Source organism: Pempheris klunzingeri, chromosome 8 (genome assembly GCF_042242105.1).
Source record: "Pempheris klunzingeri isolate RE-2024b chromosome 8, fPemKlu1.hap1, whole genome shotgun sequence".
Lineage (NCBI taxonomy): Eukaryota > Metazoa > Chordata > Actinopteri > Acropomatiformes > Pempheridae > Pempheris > Pempheris klunzingeri.
This window is the reverse complement of record NC_092019.1, coordinates 13,959,277-13,981,006: the sequence shown is the minus strand read 5'-3', so window position 1 is coordinate 13,981,006 and position 21,730 is coordinate 13,959,277. Positions and strand designations below refer to the sequence as shown.

The 21,730-nt window shown below is 40.2% G+C and overlaps 1 protein-coding gene across 1 annotated transcript in view; it reads left to right on the top strand.

The window, feature by feature from the left end:
- LOC139204868 (dynein axonemal heavy chain 11) overlaps positions 1 to 21,350 on the top strand; it is a 37,142-nt gene extending 15,792 nt beyond the window's left edge. Inside the window, exons 45-82 of the mRNA XM_070834888.1 lie at positions 331 to 504; positions 1,108 to 1,312; positions 1,613 to 1,778; positions 1,916 to 2,018; positions 2,614 to 2,853; positions 2,936 to 3,097; positions 3,202 to 3,395; positions 3,742 to 3,904; positions 4,361 to 4,484; positions 4,692 to 4,834; positions 5,727 to 5,888; positions 7,817 to 8,050; positions 8,226 to 8,372; positions 8,479 to 8,592; positions 8,680 to 8,823; positions 9,448 to 9,630; positions 9,714 to 9,815; positions 9,910 to 10,044; positions 11,405 to 11,578; positions 11,736 to 11,971; positions 12,099 to 12,221; positions 14,439 to 14,643; positions 14,772 to 14,936; positions 15,153 to 15,293; positions 15,617 to 15,787; positions 16,214 to 16,336; positions 16,421 to 16,614; positions 16,687 to 16,835; positions 16,913 to 17,040; positions 17,307 to 17,534; positions 17,628 to 17,819; positions 18,828 to 18,956; positions 19,698 to 19,940; positions 20,038 to 20,220; positions 20,302 to 20,417; positions 20,620 to 20,732; positions 20,818 to 20,958; positions 21,103 to 21,350. Coding sequence (XP_070690989.1) covers positions 331 to 504; positions 1,108 to 1,312; positions 1,613 to 1,778; positions 1,916 to 2,018; positions 2,614 to 2,853; positions 2,936 to 3,097; positions 3,202 to 3,395; positions 3,742 to 3,904; positions 4,361 to 4,484; positions 4,692 to 4,834; positions 5,727 to 5,888; positions 7,817 to 8,050; positions 8,226 to 8,372; positions 8,479 to 8,592; positions 8,680 to 8,823; positions 9,448 to 9,630; positions 9,714 to 9,815; positions 9,910 to 10,044; positions 11,405 to 11,578; positions 11,736 to 11,971; positions 12,099 to 12,221; positions 14,439 to 14,643; positions 14,772 to 14,936; positions 15,153 to 15,293; positions 15,617 to 15,787; positions 16,214 to 16,336; positions 16,421 to 16,614; positions 16,687 to 16,835; positions 16,913 to 17,040; positions 17,307 to 17,534; positions 17,628 to 17,819; positions 18,828 to 18,956; positions 19,698 to 19,940; positions 20,038 to 20,220; positions 20,302 to 20,417; positions 20,620 to 20,732; positions 20,818 to 20,958; positions 21,103 to 21,350 — 6,297 coding nt within the window. The remainder of the gene's footprint in view (positions 1 to 330; positions 505 to 1,107; positions 1,313 to 1,612; positions 1,779 to 1,915; positions 2,019 to 2,613; positions 2,854 to 2,935; positions 3,098 to 3,201; positions 3,396 to 3,741; positions 3,905 to 4,360; positions 4,485 to 4,691; positions 4,835 to 5,726; positions 5,889 to 7,816; positions 8,051 to 8,225; positions 8,373 to 8,478; positions 8,593 to 8,679; positions 8,824 to 9,447; positions 9,631 to 9,713; positions 9,816 to 9,909; positions 10,045 to 11,404; positions 11,579 to 11,735; positions 11,972 to 12,098; positions 12,222 to 14,438; positions 14,644 to 14,771; positions 14,937 to 15,152; positions 15,294 to 15,616; positions 15,788 to 16,213; positions 16,337 to 16,420; positions 16,615 to 16,686; positions 16,836 to 16,912; positions 17,041 to 17,306; positions 17,535 to 17,627; positions 17,820 to 18,827; positions 18,957 to 19,697; positions 19,941 to 20,037; positions 20,221 to 20,301; positions 20,418 to 20,619; positions 20,733 to 20,817; positions 20,959 to 21,102) is intronic.
- Positions 21,351 to 21,730: the final 380 nt, after the last annotated feature.

The window sequence follows — 21,730 nt, the reverse complement described above, 5'->3', positions numbered from 1 at the left end:
GTTGTAAGCAACATCAGGGAGTGTTTGAATCTTTTTGGATGCTTTGTTAATATTCCTGGTAATAGTCCACCCTTAATACTCCTGCTCATAGTCCACTGGTAATACTCCTGGTAATAGTCCACTTGGTTATTACTCCACTCACTCCTGGCTTTGTCTTTGTTCTTTTGTCATAAAGTTATAAATATAGGGTGAGGCGTTAGACATGTCAAGAGTGTCAAGTGACCAAGAATACTGTGTACTTAACTGTCAATCATTTTGAATAATGGTGGGGTTGTCCATTGAAATGATATGAATTAATGCATGATATTATGTGGTCCATGATTTTCCAAGCTCTGTGATTACCGGGTAGAGTTCAGTCACTGGTGGACCAAAGAAATGAAGACAGTGAAGCTGCCAGCACAGGGTACAGTGTTTGACTACTACCTTGACCCGCAAAGCAGACGTTTCCTGCCCTGGAGTGATACTGTGCCTCAGTTTGAAATGGAAACTTGTACTCCATTACAGGTAAGAATATATAAGCTACAATAAATATGGCAGAGAACGGCCCTTCATGTATTTCCAGAAAGAGAATTTTCAAAGCAATTTGATAAATAATCACATGCACAAACACAAAAAGCAGCCTTCTTAAAGAAAAATAACCAAAAATGAACAATACAGTCATATTAAAAATGCATGTATGCCTCAATGAACATAATAAGAGAGGGCAAAGTCACATCATGAGGTTATGGCAGGGGCAGCTAGAATGGATGATAGGCTTTCCACTGGGTCTGATTACCATCTACTACACCCCATACCAGACTGTGTGGGGGTGAAGGCATGAGCAACAAGACTTGAGCTATCACCCACACTCTATTGTCTTTCTTTATGCTCCTGCGTACAGCTGTGAATGCTCCAAAGGCTCTTGCTGAGCCGTAATTAGTAGGGTTTTGTTCCGAGCAAATGATGCTATTATGACAGAATAGTTGTGGTGTACTGGGGAAATACAAGAAATTATAAATCACATACAATTCACTGAACACATGTCTGTCAATAAATCACACTCAAAGAAAGCCATAATAACTATGTATGTTTCTGTTCTCTGTCTTCCTGCTGTTTCTATGATTGCAGGCTGTTCTGGTACACACAGCAGAGACTGTGCGTCTTCGGTACTTCATGGACTTGTTGCTGGAGAGGAGACAGCCAGTGATGCTTGTGGGGAATGCTGGAGTGGGAAAGACTGCACTTGTCAGGAACATGTTAGACTGTCTGCCAGAGAGTTACATGACTACAAAAGTACCCTTCAACTACTACACTACCTCTCTCATGCTGCAGGGTGTGTGGGGATTTTTGATTGTTTTGTTTTACAGGCGAGCACATCAAGTAAACTGTAGCACCATCTGCTGGTAATGTTCAGATGCAGAAAGTGTAAAAGGGGATAAAACTTCACCCACACGTATTATTGCAATCTTATCGTGGTTGCATGACATCCTCACTCTTCCAAAGTTGGTTTGGCTAGGGTCAGATTGTTCTAGCTCTTTTAAAAGGATATAGTTTGTCTTGCATGTGAAAGGCAACTATAGTTGTTGTTTTTTTCATTGTTATTTTGTGACAAATCACTTGCTTTCTCTTATAGGGATTCTGGAGCGACCACTAGAGAAAAAAGCAGGCAGAAGCTACTCTCCAGTAGGCAACAAAAGGATGGTCTACTTTATAGATGATATGAATATGCCAGCTGTCGACAGTTATGGAACAGTTCAACCTCACACACTTATACGCCAGCATCTGGATTATGGGCACTGGTGAGAAGACCTCACACACTTAGTACAAGTTTTTCAATTGTGTCTTTGAGTCTCATGCCACAACATGAAACATTTTTCCAAATTAAATTGTGTTCTGCTATTAAATCAAGCCTTCTTTTCTTTCCTGCTCTATGTAGGTATGACAGACAAAAACTGACCCTAAAAGAAATACACAGTACTCAGTATATTGCCTGCATGAATCCAACAGCTGGAAGCTTCAATATCAACCCCAGACTACAGGTACAATTCCAATTTAAATTACCCTTAATTGTATTATCTTGTTTGATCAAAAGAGGCATTTTGTACAAGTTTAGATTATTTTTTTCATATAAATCACATCACCTGTGTTGACAGTCTTATAAACTTTCTAGGTTTGAAGCTTAGTATATTTCAAGCAAGTATAGATAAAAGTATGTCTGAATTACAGCACAGATTGTTATTTTAAAGATCCCTTTGATAGAAGCACCGTGTATCCATCCAAAGTGCTGTCAAGAGTCTTCAGTCACTGTGTTCTTAAAGTGAATTTTCATCTGCAGACTTGAAGAAGATTTTTCAACAATAACAATGCCACAAGGAAAACTAATCTTAACTCTCCTGTATGGTTTGGAGCACAAATAAAACATGTAACAGATTTCAAAAACCAAAAACTAGCCTCTAATGTGTAGTTTAAATACATTTCTATAGGTAGGTAAAATAGTCTTAATTCAAAATGCCTGCCAAGGATGTATTTGAAGGTTTAGGGGTTGGATAAAAACAATTCCTAAACTAGCTTCTTTTAACTATGAAAATTATACGCTGCAGTTGTGAAATTTGGTTGTGCCTTTGCTCTCTACAGAGACATTTCTCAGTGTTTGCCGTGAACTTTCCTTCATCTGACGCTCAGATGACAATCTTCAGTCAGATCCTGTGTGACCACCTGAAGCAGCAGCTTTTCAGTCCGCTGGTTCAGAGGAGCGCTGCTGCTGTGGTCCAAGCTGCCATTACTCTTCATCACAAGATGGTTCACAGCTTTCTGCCCACAGCTATCAAATTTCATTACGCATTTAATCTACGAGAGTTGTCTAACGTCTTTCAGGTAGTGTTGATAGCGAGCAATTTTTGCAATTGGACTTTTAAGTGAAAAGTGGAATATTCATGTGATTATTTGTGTTTCCCAGGGCATCCTGTTTGCGGGGCCTGAGAGTGTGAAAGAGGGCACTGACCTGGCACTGTTGTGGCTCCATGAGTCCTGCAGAGTGTACTCAGACAGACTGGTAGATGTTAAGGACCTGCAGCTCTTCCGGAGGCTCCAGATGGAGACTGTGCATGAATGCTTTGAGGTGCAATACAGCTTCTGTAAACAGAATAAATTGCTGTTCTTCACCTTCAGATAATAACATTGACCACAAGATTGAAATTATTTATTATGCTTGTCCTATTCCAGGGAGTGGAGGACAAAAAGGTGACACAGCAGCCGCTCCTGTATTGCCACTTTGCCCAAATGGGCGATGAAGCCTCTTATACTCCTGTTACAGACTGGTCTGTGCTCAGGTCCATTCTCACAGATGCCTTGGAAAGCTACAATGAGCTCAATGCAGCAATGAATCTGGTGCTGTTTGAAGATGCCATGCAACATGTGTAAGTATAGCTGATAATCATAGTAAGGGAAATAGAATATTTTCCATTGGTAATGTTACTGAAGTGCTTTTCATCCAAAATTAAACGTAACACATTAAACACACATGTAAAATAAAGGCTTATAAACATAAAGTTAAAGTACTAAGAAAAAAAAACAAGTTTATGAAATATAAAGATGGCAGTTTAATGCAAGAAGGGAAGTTAATATGATCTGAGTTATTGACATATGTTAAACGGCTCCATGATGACACCACATATTAACGCTTTTAAAGACAGTCTGTATAGATTTATATCATTTGGTTAGATAAAGATATTTAATAGCATATCAATGATTGTGTTGTACTAGCTGCCACATTAGTCGTATCCTGGAGTCTCCAAGGGGTCATGGCTTACTGGTTGGGGTCGGGGGCAGTGGGAAGCAGAGCCTGACTCGTCTGGCTGCCTACATGTCCTCCGTGGAAGTCTTCCAGATCACTCTGAGTAAGGATTATGGCATCCAGGACCTCAAGGTAAATGGGAATGTTGTTAATAAGTTACAACTAAACAGAACATTAACATCATAACTTTTATGAAAATGTATAACCTGTTAGTGACTTGTAGCTTGTAGTTGCAATCCTTCATTTTTCACTATTCACTTGAATCAAGTTTTCTTCTCTAGATCAGTTTTCTTTCTGGCAGCATGCAAGATATTGATGTAATTCAGTTTCGTTCAGCTTCTCTACTGACGCGGGAAATATTTGTCAGATACTATTTAAAGCCACTGGGAAATGTTTCAATGTCTCATTGATGAGGCAAGTTTGTCAATCGAATCAATTAATAGCCTCTTAAAAAATCAAAGCTTTATCATGGGACTTGTGTTATCTCATTGATTATTGTTGGACAATTTGAAATTCTCTAATGGACTCCACATCAGTATGAAGATGATACGATAGGTGTCCATTCATGGCTTGTGTGGTTTTATTTAGATGGATCTAGCAGGCTTGTTCCTAAAGACTGGAGTGAAGAACCAGCGTGTGGCTCTGCTACTGACTGATGCACATATACCTGATGAGCGGTTTCTGGTCATTATTAATGACTTGCTGGCTTCAGGTCAGACACAAGTCCATAAAAATAATATATATAATCCTAATGTGTTTCAGCTGTGTCTGCCTGTGAGAGAACATGTCTGTTGTATCTTAGTTGTAGAACTTTTTTCCATTAATGTAATTATCAATTATTAAACTTACTCAGTCAAATGATAATGTTGTGTGGAGAGTGAATATTGATCTGTGATTATGACTGGCCCTTTCCCTCCAGGAGAAATTCCTGAACTCTTCAGTGAGGAGGAGATTGAAGGCATTGTGTCGGGTGTGAGAGCCGAAGTCCGAGCCCTTGGACTGCTGGACAGCAGGGAGAACTGCTGGAGATTCTTTACTGACCGAGTTCGCCTACAGCTAACGGTCTAGTCTTTCAAATGTTCCCTCTAAAGACATTATTAACCAGTGCTTTTAGCCATATCAGTCTGAAGAATGAAAGTTACTCTGACATAATTGCTCTTTCAATTGTTCAATTATCTGCCAACACCAGCCTCAGATGATGCCAACTAGAGTAGCTTCCTTTCAGCATCTTATTGTTTTTTCTTAAGATATTCTCATTCTTTGGACATAACCTTGTAAATACCACTGCCTCAGTTTTAGAGACTAAAAGGAATAATTTTGTTCAGTTGGACATTATAATTTTTTGAGCTACTATTTGCCTACCAGCAAGAATAATTCAGATTCTGTTAGCCATTGAAGTGGAGGACACGTGAAATGACTAGCACAAATTGAAAACACAAACCAGATTAATGTGTAACACTTGAATGTGCTTTCACAGCTGACATTCGCTACAAGTAATTAATGAGAAAATCTTACACATACTCTAGCATGTTTGAGCGACACAATTAAAAGCACAGCTGCTGTGTGGTCTTATTAAATATGTTAGGCAAGATGAATGAACAGACCCAGACAAACTGGAGGGTTAAAAGGAAGGAAATTCTTGTCTGGGTGTACATGTATGCCATCCAGCTAATCTCTGTGCCAGGGCCTCTGGTAGCGTCACCGTCTGCTGCAGCCAACTGGGAATGTGGCTGCCTGTCCTCATGCCAAAGTGATGAAAGTGGGGGCACAGAAGCTGCCAGTGATGGGTTTCCTTTTTGGATGCATCTGTGATATCTATGACCTGTGTTGATTTTCCTATGTGCACTTGGCTGTATGTCTTGTCATGCTCAATTATGGGAATGCATGTTTGTACAGACCTGTTTGTGTATGTGTGCTTGGTTGACTCTGTCTCTCTTTGCCTTTGTCTTTGTAGGTGGTACTGTGTTTGTCTCCCGTGGGTACTGCCCTTCGTATTAGGGCCCGTCGATTCCCTGCTCTCGTCCAGTGCACCACTATCGACTGGTTCCACCCTTGGACCCCAGAAGCTCTGCAGTCCGTCAGCCACAGGTTCATCCGAGAGATTGAAGGCATTGAGGTCAGGCCTTTGAACTTGAAGTAATTTACTGCTCAAATTCTGAATTAGATGATTGTTTTTGTCTCCTTGGTTTCCACCATGTGTGTGAACTATGTATTATTATTGCAAATAACAGTATTGGCTATCAGAGATTCATCTTTAGGTGTGATATACACTACTGTATCTTCCCAAGGTTTGCCATGTACCCCCTTATTCCAGACTGAGTTAGACTTTAATGAACACCTTCTAATTACTACAGTGCAGCTGGATTAACTTCTCCATAGATCCCTCATCATTAGTTCTCTGCTGAGGTACTGACAAATTGCTGAACACATGCGTGGCGACTCACAGTGAGTGCAGGCATATCATTGTTTTCCATCATAGCAGTGGAACGATCACAACCCAGAATCATTTATGTTAATGAGAGAAGAGTGATTAAGCACATAACGACCCTCTAAGGAGGCACAGCTGTCACAACCAGGAAGTGTCATCACATATGTGAACATGTGCCAGACTATTACTTTCCACTGTTTGTGCGTGTGCATCTGTCCATGTGTGCATGTTCATGCGCAGCAAAATATTGTGTTGTAATAATAGCTGTGGTATTATTAAACCATTAGTACCTAAGGAAAAGTAATACAGGCAACTTTGGCAGTAATATTATTAGAGGTGGGTGGTGGACTTGAGAAATGGTTGTAGCTGTAGTAGACCAGTATTTGAGCTTTGGAGTAGTAATTAAAGATTCAAAGATTAATCATTTAATGTGTGAAAATTAGGTGGCAACTATTTTAGGAAATCAAATATATATACATATATATATACATATATATATATATATATATATATATATATATATATACACTCTGTTTTAGTTATCTTTTAGGTAAAAATGACAAACATTTGATAGTTGCTGGCTGTAAGTTATGAGCTTATGATCTTCAGCTTTGTCATAGGCCTGCAGTAAACTGAATATCCCTGTTGGATGGACAAAATAAGATATATGAAGATACGACCTTCAGCAGTGTGGAAATTAAATAAAAAAGACAAAACGATGAATCCAGAAAATAATCAGCAGATGAATCGATAATGAAAATAATCATTAGTTGTAGTTATAGTAATAGAAAAGCACTCAGAGAATGACGTGTGGAAGAAATACCACCAATTTTGTGGATGCAGAAAAGATTGTGTTTAAGTTGATGTGCATAAATAACAAAATATTTAGAAAAGTTGAAATAAAACAATATATGAGACATTACTGTATATTTAAAGCCATTAATGATTGTTTGTCTTTTTAAAGAGGCAGGGAAACAAGAAATGAAATGATCATTTATTTAAAGTTAGAAATGCACATCCTACTAATAGTTGGTCAATCAATGAGAACTTCTTTCGCATCTCAACTGAACATAGCACGCTTTGTCAAAAAGCATTATGCCAGATCTTAATTAATAATGATTTTCCCCCTACTGGCTTCATGATCATTAACAATGGCTTTTGTGAGTTATGGTTAGGTTTGATCCTTGTATTCTCTGCTCATTTGTTTTTGCTTTAATTGATCGCTAACTGTATGATTAATAGAGGCTCTGTGTCATTGAGCTCCATATGATGAATACCTAGTTAGAATTTAGTACAATGGGCACTGTATACAGTGTTTAGAAAGTTGGAGTACATCAGAGATAATATAAACAGGGTGCATGTTTTACAAGCTGCATGTCAGTGGTCTAAACACATTATTTTCACAGAGGTTTCAAAGCCTAATCATTCCTGCTAGCTGCACCTAAATTTCAGATTGAGTAAGTCAGGGCCACCCAAGTAAGATGGCAAAACTTGTAGATGAATTCAAAATTTATGAAGATAATATTTCAGTCCCCATCAGGTTGGGGATGTTAAACTGTACTCAATCCAGCTCGCCCTGTTCTCCCCTCTCCCCCCTTGTCTGCTTATTTTTACAGCCTGCAGTCCAGGAATCCATCAGTCTTTTCATGGCCTACGTTCACACCAGTGTCAACCAGGCAAGTGAAAAATACCAGCGCAATGAGAAGAGGTACAATTACACTACCCCCAGGAGCTTTCTCCAGCAAATCACCCTGTACAGGAACCTTCTGGAGAAGAGTCGGGCTCAGCTCCAGCACAAGATGAACCGGCTTGACAGCGGCCTTCAAAAACTCCAAACCACTGCCACCCAGGTGAACGTCTTTATTATATACTGTAGGCGGGTAATGGTAGCTTTCGAGGCACAAGGTTGAGGCAGGAAAATTAGGAATAATATTAGCCTTTGATTTAAACAATGTGGGTTTTTCCTTGACATTAGGTATATCAAACATTGAAGTATGTGTAATCATTTTTTTTTCTGTGTTTTAGGTTGAGGATCTAAAAGGTAAATTGGCTTTTCAAGAAGCTGAGCTGACCCTAAAAAAACAGAATATCGAGGCTCTAATTACACAGATTGGACTGCAGACTGAGAGGGTTAGTAGCAAGAGACAGGCTGCGGATGTTGAGGCACAAAAGGTGAGATATCATACCCTCATAAGCTTTTTGGCATTACACTCTTCATAACACACAATTTGTTACATATACATTTTGTGACTTAGTTCATTGTGGTTGTTTTGTACAGGTTGCTGTCATGCAGGCAGAAGTCTCAGTCAAGCAGAAAGACTGTGAAAATGATCTGGCCAAGGCGGAGCCGTCACTGACAGCTGCCACAGCAGCACTGCACACCCTCAACAAGGTGCTTCATTTTATCTGCCTTGACAAAATTCCATCAAATCGTCAGTAATCTTTAGTAATCTACTTAATTTTTATAATTGTTTTTTAGGTGAATCTTACTGAGCTAAAGGCCTTTCCAAACCCTCCAGCTGCAGTGATCAATGTAGCAGCAGCTGTGATGGTTCTGCTGGCTCCCCGTGGTCGAGTGCCGAAGGATCGGAGCTGGAAGGCGGCACGGGCCTTCATGGGCAAGGTTAAGCTGTCATCATGTCAATCACATCTGCCTGATTAATGCCAATCTAATTTGTGTGTGGGCCTTGACCCTGCCCAGCATCTCTCCAATGCTCACATTACAGCTGCATGGCTCTATGAATATGCTCTCTCAGGAGGGGAGCAAGTGTGGTGGTCCGTCTCTTAACCTTTAGCCGTTATTAATGCAAGTGTGGCTATAAAATGATGTAAATGTATCATCAAATGGGGATCACTTCTTTCTGTCCCAAATTTTTTTTTCTTGCATTTTAAATGTAGTAGGTTTTGACTGTATCGATTGGTTTGTCAGATTTATTTGATGTTAAAAATGAATATGCTTCTGATAATTGCCATTTTATGTACACAATTATAAGATAATAACATGGAGGACAAAATAAGGCTAAAAAGCTTTTTTTCACTGTGGTCCTTAACAGTGTGTGGCTGTAGCTGGGTAACAGGTGAAAAATTGAAAGGCCTGTGTCATTCAATGTGTCTAATTTTCAGGTTTTGTTAATAAAGAAATTCTTTGTAACAGCACCTGATTTTTGATCGATCAGCCCAAAATGCGCATATTAATGTATCTCCTGTTTTTGTGTTTATTTTGTGTTTATTGTTTTGTGTCTCTCAGGTTGATGATTTCCTGCAGGCCCTGGTATCATACAACAAGGAGCAAATCCCTGAGTCCTGTTTGACGGTGGTAAAACAAGAGTATCTGAGAAAACCAGAGTTCCACCCTGATCTAGTTCGGACCAAATCTACTGCTGCAGCTGGTCTCTGTGCCTGGACCATTAACATTGTCAGATACTATGAGGTCAGGCAATGCCCTCAGATACTTCTTGGTTTCAAGAATTGTGAATACATTTTTATTTTTTAAGTATGCCTCCTTTTCTGCAGATTTATTGTGAGATCATTCCAAAGAGGTTTGCATTGTCACAAGCTAATGCAGAACTAGAAACAGCAACAGCTAAACTGTTGGCAGTAAAAAAGAAATTGATGGTGAGTGTAATGTTATTATACTTCAGTCACTTAGTTTTAAAGCTTGAATTTCTTAACGGTGTCTAATGTGGCTTTCTTTGGCTTGTTTCTGTAGGATCTTGATGCCAGCCTCCAGAGTCTAACAGCTCAGTTTGAAAGGGCTACAGCTGACAAAATCAGTTGTCAGGATGAGGTGACGCTTACCAACCAGACCATAGAACTGGCCAACCGACTAGTCAAGGGCTTAGAGGTAAACAAGGAGAGACAGAGGAGTTTGCTAGTGACAGTGGGGCTGACCTGGCATAAAGTAAACTGTCAATTTGCCGGAGGCATGCATGGAGAGACGCTGGTAATCGAATTGCATCAGTAATCTGGACTAGAACTTGTTATGACCTGGCAAGATGAGCCTGACAGTTGTGTGAGTAGATCAGGCAGAGGGAGATTTTACAGCCTGGCCCAGCAGCATACTGGGGACTTGTGAGACAGGTAGAGAGGGCTGGACCGCAGAAAACGCATGGCTGAACTGGGCAACTGGCTGACTGAATGGTTTCCAAATAGAGAAAGGAAGAGAGATGGCAAGAACGCTACACAAACACTGCTCTCTGTGCAGGTTGTCTGTGTACAGAATGTGCACATATTTACTGTATATACTGTATACACAGCATGTGTGTGTGCACATATATGGGCTCATGTACCTGCACAGTCTTGCTGTAGTTTGTCTGAGGTCTGTAATAATTCATCCTCAAACATTTTTTGACAAATTTAAAAAGTATCAAGGGAAAGTTATGATTATATAGAATAAATAAATGTGGAATGTTGCATATTTGTAAAATCTGTTGAATATTATATTCAACTCTTTAGTGTCCCTGTGTATGCTCGTTTCAGGCTACAATATTTATTATCTTTGTGGATGCTAATATGAAATAAAAGATGGCCATTTCAGTGGCCATTTTGTAAGTTCGACTTTCTTATTCCAGAAAATAAATGTGGTTTGCATGGAACAGCTTGGCTTTTAAGCATATCAAGATAAATGTTTTGTCTTTATGGCATTGACCTGGAAGCAATAGTGTTCAGACTAATAAATCAGACCGTCTATATTTAATCATTAACTTACCTCAAAGCCTCAACAGCTGTTGGAAATTAACAATGTCTCACCCCAGACTGAGTGATATTACAGGCAATCCATAATACATTAGAGTAAAATTATAGTGATTTTTAACTGTCTGAGAATTTATTGTGACATATTCTAGATCCACAGCCCCTTGTAAGAAAATGCCATGCATGATTAATTGTTGTAGTGCTGTCACAGTCATAGTATTGAAGGTTTATATTAATGCTAAATTGATGCTTAGTGAATCTACAGCCAAACTTCCAAAGCTATTTTAAGGGAATTGCAGTTGTATGCTTTACTGCTCACGTCTTCTTAGTTCTTACAATAAATGGAGTGAGAAGCTGACCAGCATGTACGTTTCCCTGCACTGTAGTTTTTCTTTTAGTTCTGTAGTTTAAACTGCCTTCAAATGGGCTAGCATCACCGCTCCTTGTTAATTAGTTTTTTGCGTCTGTTTATTTTTAAAATGATACTGAAGCCTGCTATTTGTGTCTTTTAGTCTGAGAAGGAGCGCTGGTCCCAGGCAATTGTTCAGTATAAACAGCAACAGAAAACCCTGTGTGGTGACGTACTCATCACTTCAGCATTCGTCTCCTACATGGGTTACTTTACCAGGCAGTATCGTGTGGAGCTCCTTAACAACTCATGGATCCCTTTCCTTCAATCTCAGAAGGTAAGGCTATTTTTGCAACAGACCTTGTATTGTAATTGTTTAGAGAGCAAAATCATTGTCTCCACAAACATCCACAGCAGAGTCTGTAAACTGGAGCTCATCATACTTCTAGCAGTGCTCCAACTAGAGTGACATCATTCCTCAGTTTCTGTTCCAGGTCTCTGTACCCCTGACAGACGGCCTGGATCCAGTCCTCATGCTTACAGACGATGCCACTGTGGCTGCCTGGCATAATCAGGGCCTGCCAAACGATAGGATGTCCACTGAGAACGCTGCCATCCTGACCACCAGCGAGCGTTGGCCACTCATCATTGACCCACAGCAGCAGGGCATCAAGTGGATCCGAAACCAGCTAGGCTCAGAGCTGAGGGTGGTGCAGCTAGGACAGAAAGGGTGAGAGGGGCTATCTATTGTCTGTTGGCAGTGTCCTGTTTTAATGTCAGGGAATGCTACCATAAAAATGTGCATGTCAAAATACATGTTCGTTTCTGTTGTATTCAATTTCTTTTTTTTTCACCAGGTACCTAGATGTCATTGAACAAGCCCTTGCATGTGGTGAAACAGTTCTGATAGAAAATCTGCCAGAAAAGGTAGACCCAGTCTTAGAACCTCTACTGGGCAGAAACACAATCAAAAAAGGAAGGTTGGTACTAAACATTAAACCAATTCACCAATAGTGAACTCTTTGATTTGTATAAGCTATTAAGCATGGAACTGTTGCACACCAAAAACATTGTAAATCAATGTATGGTTTTTGTTGTTTCCCTGTTGATACACAAGTCGATATGCCCACAATTCACCCCAATGTGTCTGTGGTGTTTGACAATAGGAGCAGATTTGCCAGATGGTTGAATCTCACTGAACATTGAAACACCAGTAAGACATGACTGAATGCATTACTATTGCCCACTCTTTAGATTATAAATGAATTTGCGGTGCGTGTTCTGAATCCCTGAGGCCAACATATTGATTGGCCCCTCAAGATGGGTGATAGATGTATATTTGTGTGTTCATATTCTTTAGGTGTGATGAATATTGAACAGCTGAGCCTCAGTGTAAAAGCTGTATTGAGGGTAGTCATGATTATGTATAAGGACTGCTGTCACCCACAAAAAGATGGCACATTACCACACTAAATTCAGTGGTCCTCCATCATTATGGCAAACTCAAGTAAGCTTCAATAATTTCATACTACTGATTTTACTTGCTGGCAATAGTCTGCATTTATTTATGTGGAAACAGAATAATAACATTACTTAATCAGGTTTATATTTACCAGGATGACTCATTATATTAAATTTGACATCATAATGTGATGTTAATTGTCAAGAAGGAGCATTTAATTATGAAACAGGCTTCACCACTAATGCTGCTTGTCTTAAAATATTTTCTGATCTATTATTTAGTGTTACATGCTATCCAAACTTTGAAACACCCAGTATGGTAAATCTATCTGATTTCAAACCTGATTTTATTACAAATATAACAGTGGCACCAAGATAGCTCCTCTGTAATTACCTTTGTTTGGTTACCAGTTACCCTCAACAGGCAGAATTGGGCAAATTTTCCAAATTTAACAAAGAACAGCAGAATAAGTAGAAAATACCACATACTGACACTCAGTGACTTCCCCTTCAAAAATGTTTACATCTTTCTTGCTTTGATCCATGTATGACCGTGAATATTGAATATTTTGGTGCATGTTCATTGAACTTCTTCCTGTCCTGTCTGTCCAGACGTAACAATTCATCATAGTAACTCTGATTATAAGTTTATCCCTTGTAGATGACCCACACACTTGTTTCTGTCGATGATTAATACAACCTGCTGGGGCAGCCATGATGGATCTGGTAGGGATCCACAGCTGAAGTTCATTAATAATTGGAATGTTGTAGAGTGTGAAGTAATGAATACTAATTATTCCTTTCATGGCTGACGGAAGACTACAAGCCAATCCATCAGCAAGGACTTTAATTTGGTGGAGTAATGGTTCTATCAATAGTACATTAATTCTGGCTTGTGAAGATATAGAGTTGAACCAGACCCAGGCCATGAGGAACCTGTGCCGTAAAATTGGGGCCTTGCCTGACATCCATGGGGTAATTAGAGAAAAATGAAAAGCCACCAGGTTCGTCAAGCCAGCGCTAATTTAATTGAAATGCAGGAACAGATAAATATTGGCTGCTGTGGTGATAATCTTTCATATTTTTTTAAGATTATTTGTCTACAGCGTATGTGACATTTGGAGCCACATTAAAGTTATTTCCGCTGTTGAAGTTGCAATGCATGAAAGCGAGAGGTCAAACGGCTCAGATACATAAGGACAAACATCTTTTCCAAGATGCAGTGGGTTTGCACTGCCACAGTTTGAATGTTCGAATGAATCATCGTCATCATTATCATCCTTTTTTCATTTCCCTAAATGATTTTGATTCTGTCCTTTTAAAGGAAACACCGGTGATATTTCTAATCATTTAGTCATCATCTAATTATTATTAATTTTCACTTTGTCACTTTGAAAGTTAATGTAATAGCATATCAATGGGGAGACAGAGCCAACAAGAGCAGGTTTAACTCTGCTGCCGTTTTTGCTATTTTATTCTGTGTTCTTGCCTAGCAGAGAAAAAAATACAATCATGTTTTCAGCAAAGTGGTGTTTGATTTGTAAACAATAACCCTAAACAAAAAAGTTGACCTTGGAAATTGTAGTTTAACAAAACAGTCCAAACTCAAATTTTACTGACTAGCTTTTTTCTGAAGCTTTTAAGCAGTTAGTTTGCTGAGTTGTCATGGAGATCTTGAAACATGCAAGCGCAGTAGCAGTGGCTCAGTGACAAAATTGCACTTTTTTTTTATCCAGATACATTCGACTTGGAGGCAAGGAATGTGAATACAACAGTACCTTTCGACTCATTATTCACACCAAGTTGGCCAATCCGCATTTCCCTCCTGAGCTTCAGGCCCAGACCACCCTTATCAACTTCACAGTGACTCCTGTGGGCTTGGAGGAACAGCTGCTGGGGCAGGTAGTGTCCCGGGAAAGGCCCGACCTGGAGGCACTGAAGGTGATTCCTTATGCATTATATGAAAGAAACTTACAATAAAGCATTTTTATCTGTGATTTTTACATGCAAGGTATGAATTCATAATACCAAATAGAGAAGTCTGAATTTTTTTGTGTACATTTCTCAAGATGGAGCTGACCACACAGCAGAACCACTTTAAGATTGAACTCAAGAGGCTGGAGGATGACTTGTTGAATCGCCTCTCTGCAGCCCATGGTAATTTTCTGGGTGATATTTCTCTGGTGGAACAACTCGAAAACACGAAGACCACAGCTGCTCACATTCAGCACAAGGTGAGGTTATCTCACCAGCAGGGTCTTCTCAGTTGTGTCTGTAGTCAAGTGCATTTGTTTTTTCTGTCACTGGAGTGTTTTTGAATGTCATACCATTACCACCTCATTTTATTACATTAGCTGCAAATGGTGTGTAGTTAGGAATATGTGTAATGAGAGGGTTTTGGAGCATGACTGAGAGCCTAATAGCTCATTTTTTGCAATTGGAACACACAGGTGGTGGAGGCCAGAGAGAATGAGACAAAGATCAACGAGGCTCGAGAACTATACCGCCCAGCAGCTGAGAGAGCGTCACTCCTCTTCTTCATCATCAATGACCTCAGCAAGATTAACCTCATGTACCAGTTTTCTCTCAAGGTGAAACCTTTACCCCTGAAGTGCTCTCACATCGTTTTTTGCGGCTTAGAAAACAATACTGCGACAATACTGAGAGTCTAATTTGACCAATATTCTGAAGACTTTTTTAAACCAGTGCTGTTTGTAATTGATGTTTCACTTGGTGATTAAGATTTTAGGCACAGCCCAATCTGTATAAGTCGGTTTAAATCTTTCTATATCAAAACCTACGTGTTTTGTTGTTGTTGTTGTTGTTTAGCTGTCAATCCAGTGCAGGACTTGGGCCTTGGGTATATGTTTGTATTCCTTATCAGTGACCTGTCCTCCTTTTGGTTGTATTCCAGACCTTTAAATCAGTGTTTAACAAAGCAATGGAGCATGCAGAATGGGATGAGGATGTGAGGACCCGAGTGCACACCCTCACGGAGGCCATCACCTATTCTGTATTCCTGTACACCAGCCAGGGCCTGTTTGAGAGAGACAAGTTAACCTTCTTGTCACACACTGCCTTCCAGGTGAGGGACTCAGGGCCGCCTCAAAGGTGGGGCCTCCTGTCATCCTCATCAATCAAAGTACTTTTCTGCCCCCACATTAACTTCAATTAAAAGCAGTCAGCAGGACCATACGCTGTTATTGATTACCTCTCACACCTTCCCCCATGGCTGCTGTTCAGACAGTTGGTTCTGACAAGGGGGTTGGTTCTGATGGCATAATGCAATTATCTGTCATTGCGGCAACTGTTTTCATCTTAGAAAATATGCTGCTCTGAAGGCTGTCCTTCATGTGGCTATTTCACATTCCGAGGCACTTATTCAGCCTGTATGAGTTTACTCAATCCCTTTGCCAGAGTTTTCTTGCAGTTTTCAATTACTGTGGAAATGATTGAAAAGAGATCAATACAACGTAGATCATTACTAACTGCTCTTGGTCCTTCCCCTCAGATTCTGCTCAAGCAGGACCTGATTGATGCTCAGGAGTTTGACTTCCTCCTGCGTTTCCCTGTGGAAGCTAGCAAAGTTAGCCCTGTGTCCTTCCTGTCTCCATATGCCTGGGGAGCCATCAAGGTACAGTCTGGTCTGTTAACACGTGTGAGCCAGCAGGTCATAACTGCTTAGAGAGGTCTTATAATATCTGTCATTTGGGTATAGACGATTTCTACAATGGAGGATTTCAGTGGACTTGACAGAGATGTGGAGAGCTCACCAAAGCGCTGGAGGAAGATTGTTGAATCCAGTTGTCCTGAAAAGGAAAGACTTCCTCAGGACTGGAAGAATAAAAGTTCCCTCCAAAAGCTCATTATCCTTAGAGCACTTCGCCCTGATAGGATGACCTATATGCTAAGGTAAGAAAATTACCCATGTATATTCATTTTTGAAAGTACTGTATTTCCATAAGCTACAATGTTACCTTGCAGGAACTTTGTTGAGGAAAGCTTGGGAACAAAATATGTGGAGGCTGCCAGGCTGGAATTTGACAAGTTGTATGAAGATAGTGGCCCATTCACCCCTGTGTTCTTCATCCTCTCGCCTGGAGTGGATCCACTCAAAGATGTAGAGAAACTAGGTATGGCACATGTTTGTTACTTACACAGCCTGTATCACTTGATAGGGATAAATATTCTAAATATTCTCTCCATGCAGGATTGAAGCTGGGATTTTCCATTGACCAGGGCACTTTGCACAACGTATCCCTGGGACAGGGGCAGGAGGAAGTAGCTGAGAGGGTTCTGATGAATGCCTCTAAACTTGGACACTGGGTCATTCTGCAGGTAGCACGGGGATTTCTTTTCAGTGACTGGGCTGCTGTAGTGACTTCAGGCTGTTCTTCCAGGCAGCGTGTAATGCACCTAATGATATTATCTCACCCTGGGAGCAAGAGAAATAAACTCAATTTGGTTCAATAAAAACCATAATTGGCTAGATCAGCTCCATAAATGCCTCCTTAGAGGGGAAAATCCTGCAGCCAAGTAAGCCATTGAAGTAATGAACTAATTTGTTGTATCAACCTATAATGTAATCTGTCTTAATTGTTCAGAATGTACACCTGGTGGCTCGTTGGCTGCCCTCTCTAGATGCTCTTCTGGAGACAACAGCGGTGGACAGTCACCCAAACTACAGGGTGTTCATCACTGGGGAACCTGCACCGAGCTCAGAGCAGCATGTTATCCCCAGAGGCATACTGGAGAATGCCATCAAAATCACCAATGAGCCCCCAACTGGCATGAATGCCAGTCTGCATGCAGCCCTCAACAACTTCAGTCAAGTGTGTTGAACATTTTAAATTTCTAAAAAAAACATATTTTTTGGATGTAGCATTCACTATAATCTGTGTTTTCTATTCTCCCTCCCGTTTCAGGACACTCTGGACATGTGTTCCAGAGAACAGGAGTTCAACGCAATGTTCTTCTCTCTCTGTTTCTTTCACGCCTGTGTGACAGAGCGTCGTAAATTTGGTCCCCAAGGATGGAACCATAGCTACCCCTTCAGTACCGGAGACCTCACCATCTCAGCCAGTGTCTTGTACAACTACTTAGAAGCCAACACCAAAGTAACTTTTTTTTTAAGCTTATTCAGCATTTTTACTTATTTATTCTTGTGTTACAAAAATAATCCACCTTTTAAGTTCTTTTTTAAACATATTGTTGGTGTTTGCAGTGGCATTATTGTCAGACAGGGATGTTGAATTACACTTCAGTGTATCTAATTACTTGCTGAAATTTTTTATTCCACTTTTGTTTGTGAAAAATGTCTGTTCTTGTCTTTTTTTTCCACATTTTTTCCTCTCATAACTATGAACATGCAACCTATAATTTAGCTTTATTTCATGAAGACAAAAAATCCATTCTTGGGGTGCTGCACCCCTCACAACTCCTAATGTATTTCTCTTAGAAGTCCTATTACTCTGGTCACAACCAATTATGTCTCCTAGGTATTCTGCCCTCCAAAAACGAATGTCCTTCATTATGTTAACCAAACAGTAACCTGTATGTGCGTATACAGAGAATTCATTAGGAGGGCAATGAAGCGTAATCCTAAATGTAATTACATGCAGCCAATGTGACAGTTCACAACGCTGCATAAGTGATCACTGCAATTAGAGCTGATGAAGGAAGCAATTTGCAAAACAATACAGGTACAAATGATTGTGAACCTCCAGCTTTTGTAATTTGTTATGAATCACAGGTTCTTTTCTTCCTCCTTCACCCTCACGGATCATAATCTCCTGCTGAGGAAAGGACTCCTCTGTCATACATTAGATCAGTGTGTGTAAAGAAAGATAATTTTGTTACATTTCCCTACCCTTATCATTATTACAAGAGCTTGCTTGGGAAGAGGTCATACAGCTACAGCTTAGAGCTGCAAAGGAGGAATGGAATAATGATCTCACTTGAGCTGAAAACTATTTGTCAGATGATCCTGAAATATTACTGATATCCTCATTTTAATTACCTTTCTCTTCAGTCTTTATAGTTTAAGATGGTCCTAATTATTTAAATACTAAATGTTTTCTTATATTTGCGTTGTCAAATCAGTCTACATGCTAACTTCATTATAGTCCATGCAGGTGCCCTGGGAGGACTTGTGTTATCTTTTTGGGGAGATCATGTACGGAGGACACATCACTGATGACTGGGATAGAAGACTTTGTAAAACCTATCTACAGGAGTTCATGCATCCAAAAATGGTAAGTCAGCATTTGTGTATCCATGTACGAAGAATCTATTCATGTGGTTCTGTTTGTGCTTGTTTCAACAAAACAAATTTCTATAATTCATTTCCAAGATTTCAAAAATCACTACTTGTTAACTTGGATATACTCTCAAAATCTTTACCATGCCAAAGGAAATCTACAAAGCTGTTTTGGATTTGTTGGTGGTGTTATTAAGGTAAAGGGTGCCCTCTTGGGATGTAAATCTAAACTGCAATATTGCACTTGAAGTCACTCAGATTTTTCCACCCTCACTTGGTAATGATTCCCCTCATTTGCATCGTGCCAAATTTGTGTGCCAGCTGCTGCCCAACACTCCACTACAAGCATTATTAGGTGATTATTTGCTCTTTTGCACGTGTTAAGTCAATAGATGCTTCAAATGGAATTCATGTGTTTAGCTCCACCAAAGGACTGATCAGTCCTCTGCTAGTTCGCCTTTGCTACCAAGCTAACAGAAACTTTTTCTCCAAAGATGCAATTAGGACAATCAGACATCAGTTTGTTTTGCTGTGGTTGCAGCAACAGGCATGCATTAACGCTGAGGTCTGTCATACTGAGTCCTAAAACACATTGGCTAAGCTTTGGTTGCATTAAGCTTTGGTAAGATTTATGAGAGTAGTTTTGCTTGAATGTTCATTGTCACAGTTTTTGGTCTGTAAAATGTGGTGTGGTGTACTTTTTTCAACTTTGGATTCTTAAATTTTCAATTCATAGTTTGAAGGGGAGCTCTTTCTGTGTCATGGGTTCCTGGCACCTCAATTCATGGACTACAGTAGTTACCACATTTATGTTGACGAACATCTCCCACCTGAGAACCCTACTCTGTATGGTCTACATCCAAATGCTGAGCTCGAGTGCCTCACTGTCACCTCAGACAACCTCTTTAGGACTCTGCTGGAACTGCAGCCACAGGACTCCTCCAGAGGAGAGGGAGCAGCGCAGAGCATGGAGGAGAAGGTGTGGAGGCAGAAAGAACCATTACTGGGAAGAAACAGCTGAGAATACACAGACCTATATACATGAATAACCCAACTGTGTATTTTTTGTATGTCAGGTCAAGTCTGTCATTGAAGATATCCTCGACAAACTTCCCGAGGAGTATAATATGGCAGAGATAATCACAAAGACAACAAAGCGAAGCCCCTACATTTTAGTCTGTTTCCAGGAGTGTGAACGCATGAATCTTCTGCTAGCAGAAATAAGGATGTCCCTTAATGAGCTAGATCTTGGCCTGAAGGTAGTCCACTGTGACATATATGAAATACATTTAAAAACTCTTTTAATAATATAGCATTAATGAGGATTTCTTTGTCTTCAGGGGGAACTCACCATGTCTTCTAGTATGGAGACTCTGCAGTCAGCTTTGTTCAATGACTCTGTTCCAGATTCCTGGGCCAGACTGGCTTATCCCTCCACTAAAACACTGGCACAATGGTAACTACTCCTTAAGGATACTGCATTTTTTACTCAATATGACTTTTTTAGTGAGCCCTTTATTATTTTCTCCTTTGACACACTGCATTGTTCACTGTAGCAAAACTACTTCAATTTGAAAGGATATATTCAACCATGAGGACACATTGTAAAGGCTTCAAGAAATCATATTCTGTGTTTTTGATTAATGTTTTTTAAACAGGTTCGGAGATCTGACGTGTAGTTGTCGAGAGCTGGACAGCTGGACTCAAGACTTGGTTCTTCCTGCAGTCGTTTGGCTCTCAGGGCTTTTCAACCCACAGTCTTTCCTCACTGGTGAGGTCACAGTCTCAAAGCTAAATAGATTTACATGACATGCACCAGACACACCAGAAATATTAACATGTAGACTTTTTCCCAGCTGTTCTACAGAGCATTGCTCGCAAAAATGAGTGGCCCCTGGACAAGATGACGCTGACAGTGGATGTAACAAAGAAAACAAAAGAGGACTTTGGACACCCACCGCGGGAGGGGGCCTATATTCACGGACTCTTCATGGAAGGTCAGAATTTATCATTTTACATCCGTCCAATATATACTGGTGTTCTTGATTAACTTCTGTAGAGTTTTGACAGTATTTTCCACCATACAGTATATCTTAGTAAAATCTATAATGCCTATTAACCCATGCCCTGGGCTCTCTTAGGAACACGCTGGGACACTCAGTCTGGGGTAATTTCCGAGGCAATTTTGAGGGATCTGACCACTGCCATGCCGGTGCTGTATGTCAGAGCTGTGCCTGCAGAGGAGCAGGAGCTCAAAAATACTTATGAGTGTCCAGTATACCGTACAAAGCAGCGAGGGCCCACGTATGTGTGGACTCTCCACCTCCGAACCAAACAGCCTCCTGCCAAGTGGATTGTAGCTGGAGTGGCCCTGCTGCTGTCTGTGTGAGTCAGTAGAGGAGTGGTAGTTAGGTATTTTCTAACATCTACTGCCAGTAGAGTGCACCTCCTCAAAGGTCTGCTTTTGAGACAGTATTGAATCATGTATTTTGATATTTTGCTTTGTATCATGTCTTCTTAATCAAATTATTACAAATAATACACACACTTTTAACCTTACATTACTATCAATGTGTTCAATGTGTTTCATACGTGACAATGACATTGTTGTGTATGAATGCCTGTGTTTTAGAAGTGGAGATACATGTTCAGCCAGTGCTGAACCTGTTGTGTCTGTGTCTGACACTGTTGAACCTCTCCCTTGAGATGGTTCAGTCTGGTCATGATTTGTTGGGAGCTTATGTCTCCATTTTAGACCATGTAATTCTG